General features: G+C 45.6%; 1 protein-coding gene across 1 annotated transcript in view; it reads left to right on the forward strand.

The window, feature by feature from the left end:
* The window catches only part of crim1 (cysteine rich transmembrane BMP regulator 1 (chordin-like)), a gene marked incomplete at both ends in the record, with an annotated part of 71261 nt that overhangs the window by 57421 nt on the left and 11340 nt on the right, over positions 1-2500 (forward strand). The window contains one exon of the mRNA XM_080546479.1: positions 2331-2487. Coding sequence (XP_080402605.1) covers positions 2331-2487 — 157 coding nt within the window. The remainder of the gene's footprint in view (positions 1-2330; positions 2488-2500) is intronic.

The following is a 2500-nucleotide window of genomic DNA, read 5'->3' on the forward strand; positions in this document are numbered from 1 at the left end:
ATTTTTTAAATGTATTTTTCCTTTGCTTCATTGTGTCTTTGTATAAAGGAAAAATTATAATAAAAATGTAATTATAAAAAAAAAAAGTGTACACAACCAGATCATCTAGGTAGGCATTGCAAATTAGGCAACTCTGCCAAAACGGTGTTCACCAACCTCTGAAAGGTGCCGGGAGCATTGCACATACCAAAAGCCATGACAGTGTATTATAATAATAATAATAATAATAATAACTTTTTATTTTTATAGTACTTTTCCTGCAAACGTTGCAGCTCAAAGTGCTCCAATCATTATATAATCATAATTCTTTTTTCATTGAAAGGTAATATTAAAAAGATGGGTTTTTAGTCTTGACTTCAACATATTTGCTGAGGTTGCATCCCTGATGTAAACTGGCAGTGCATTCCACAATTTGGGTGCATAAAATGAGAATGCAGCCTCACCAAATCTCTTCTTTTGTTTGGAAGGAAGTAATCTGGTGTTACAAATGCAGAAATTCGGGAGGCGCGTTCAGTCAATGGCACTTGCCAACAACCTTTGAGCAGGTCTAATTTGCGTACATTTGCCGCATTTACCTTGTGAACAAATCTGTTATGAATCGAGGGGAATCGTCAGGTTTAGTCTCTAGAAGCCATGGAGAACTCTAGAAGGCAGGGAGAACACTAGAAGGCATGGAGAACTCTAGAAGGCATGGAGGACTCTAGAAGGCATGGAGAACTCTAGAAGGCATGGAGAACTCTAGAAGGCAGGGAGAACTCTAGAAGGCATGGAGGACTCTAGAAGGCATGGAGAACTCTAGAAGGCAGGGAGAACACTAGAAGGCAGGGAGAACTCTAGAAGGCAGGGAGAACTCTAGAAGGCATGGAGAACTCTAGAAGGCAGGGAGAACTCTAGAAGGCAGGGAGAACTCTAGAAGGCATGGAGGACTCTAGAAGGCAGGGAGAACTCTAGAAGGCAGGGAGAACTCTAGAAGGCATGGAGGACTCTAGAAGGCATGGAGAACTCTAGAAGGCATGGAGAACTCTAGAAGGCATGGAGGACTCTAGAAGGCAGGGAGAACTCTAGAAGGCATGGAAGACTCTAGAAGGCATGGATAACTCTAGAAGGCAGGGAGAACTCTAGAAGGCAGGGAGAACTCTAGAAGGCATGGAGGACTCTAGAAGGCAGGGAGAACTCTAGAAGGCATGGCGAACTCTAGAAGGCAGGGAGAACTCTAGAAGGCAGGGAGAACTCTAGAAGTCATGGAGAACTCTAGAAGGCATGGAGAACTCTAGAAGGCATGGAGGACTCTAGAAGGCATGGAGAGAACTCTAGAAGGCAGGGAGAACTCTAGAAGGCATGGAGAACTCTAGAAGGCATGGAGAACTCTAGAAGGCATGGAGAGAACTCTAGAAGGCATGGAGAACTCCAAGAACCAGAGATAGGGATAGCTAGCCCATGTTTGCGATAGATATTCTGCTTCCTTTTTCATCAATGCCCGTTTAACACTACAACAGTCGTGCCTATTTTACCTACTAGTAGAGCCGCCAAATAGACCCCCTTTTTAGAATGTAAATCTGCTATTTACACACAGAGATCACTAGAGGGCGCTTCTTTTTTTAGCCTGCCTCCTACACAGAAAAACTGCAAAACAGCTTTATACTATCTTATCCTGAAGTGATTTAGAAAATGTAAGGTTACTGGGTGGAATAACGCACATATCTAGGAAAAGTCATGATCGAGTGCAAAAATAGAATTTCTTTTTTACTCACAGGGTCACGGCTCTTCTAGTGTTAACGAGCAGGACTCTGTGATTATAGTACACTTAGTGTGTGCAATTACCGTATGATGATGGTTCTAACTCTAACTCTCTCTCTGTGTGTGTGTGTGTGTGTGTGTGTGTGTGTGTCTCTGTGTGTGTGTCTCTGTGTGTGTCTCTGTGTGTGTGTGTGTGTGTGTGTGTCTCTCTGTGTGTGTCTCTGTGTGTGTCTCTGTGTGTGTCTCTGTGTGTCTCTGTGTGTGTCTGTGTGTGTGTGTGTGTGTGTGTGTGTGTGTGTGTGTGTCTGTGTCTGTGTCTGTCTGTGTCTGTCTGTGTCTGTCTGTGTCTGTCTGTGTCTGTCTGTGTCTGTGTGTGTGTGTGTGTGTGTGTGTGTGTCTCTATGTGTGTGTCTCTATGTGTGTGTCTCTGTGTGTGTGTGTGTGTGTGTCTGTGTCTGTGTCTGTGTCTGTGTCTGTGTCTGTGTCTCTGTGTGAGTCTGTGTCTGTGTCTGTGTCTGTCTCTGTCTCTGTGTGTGTGTCTGTGTCTGTGTGTGTGTGTGTGTGTGTGTGTGTGTGTGTGTGTGTGTGTGCAGGGGAGGAGCTGTGTTCGGGGCTGATCTCAGGCTGTGCCCTCCAGTGTCCGTTCGGCCTGCAGAGCGACGCCCACGGCTGTGACGTGTGCCAGTGCCGGCCACGCCCCCGCAGGTGCAAGGCTGTGGTCTGCGACAAGGCCTGCCCCTTCGGATACATGTGAGGCTCACAC

This window comes from Nansenia antarctica, assembly GCF_963989245.1.
Source record: "Nansenia antarctica genome assembly, chromosome: 1".
Taxonomy (NCBI): domain Eukaryota; kingdom Metazoa; phylum Chordata; class Actinopteri; order Argentiniformes; family Microstomatidae; genus Nansenia; species Nansenia antarctica.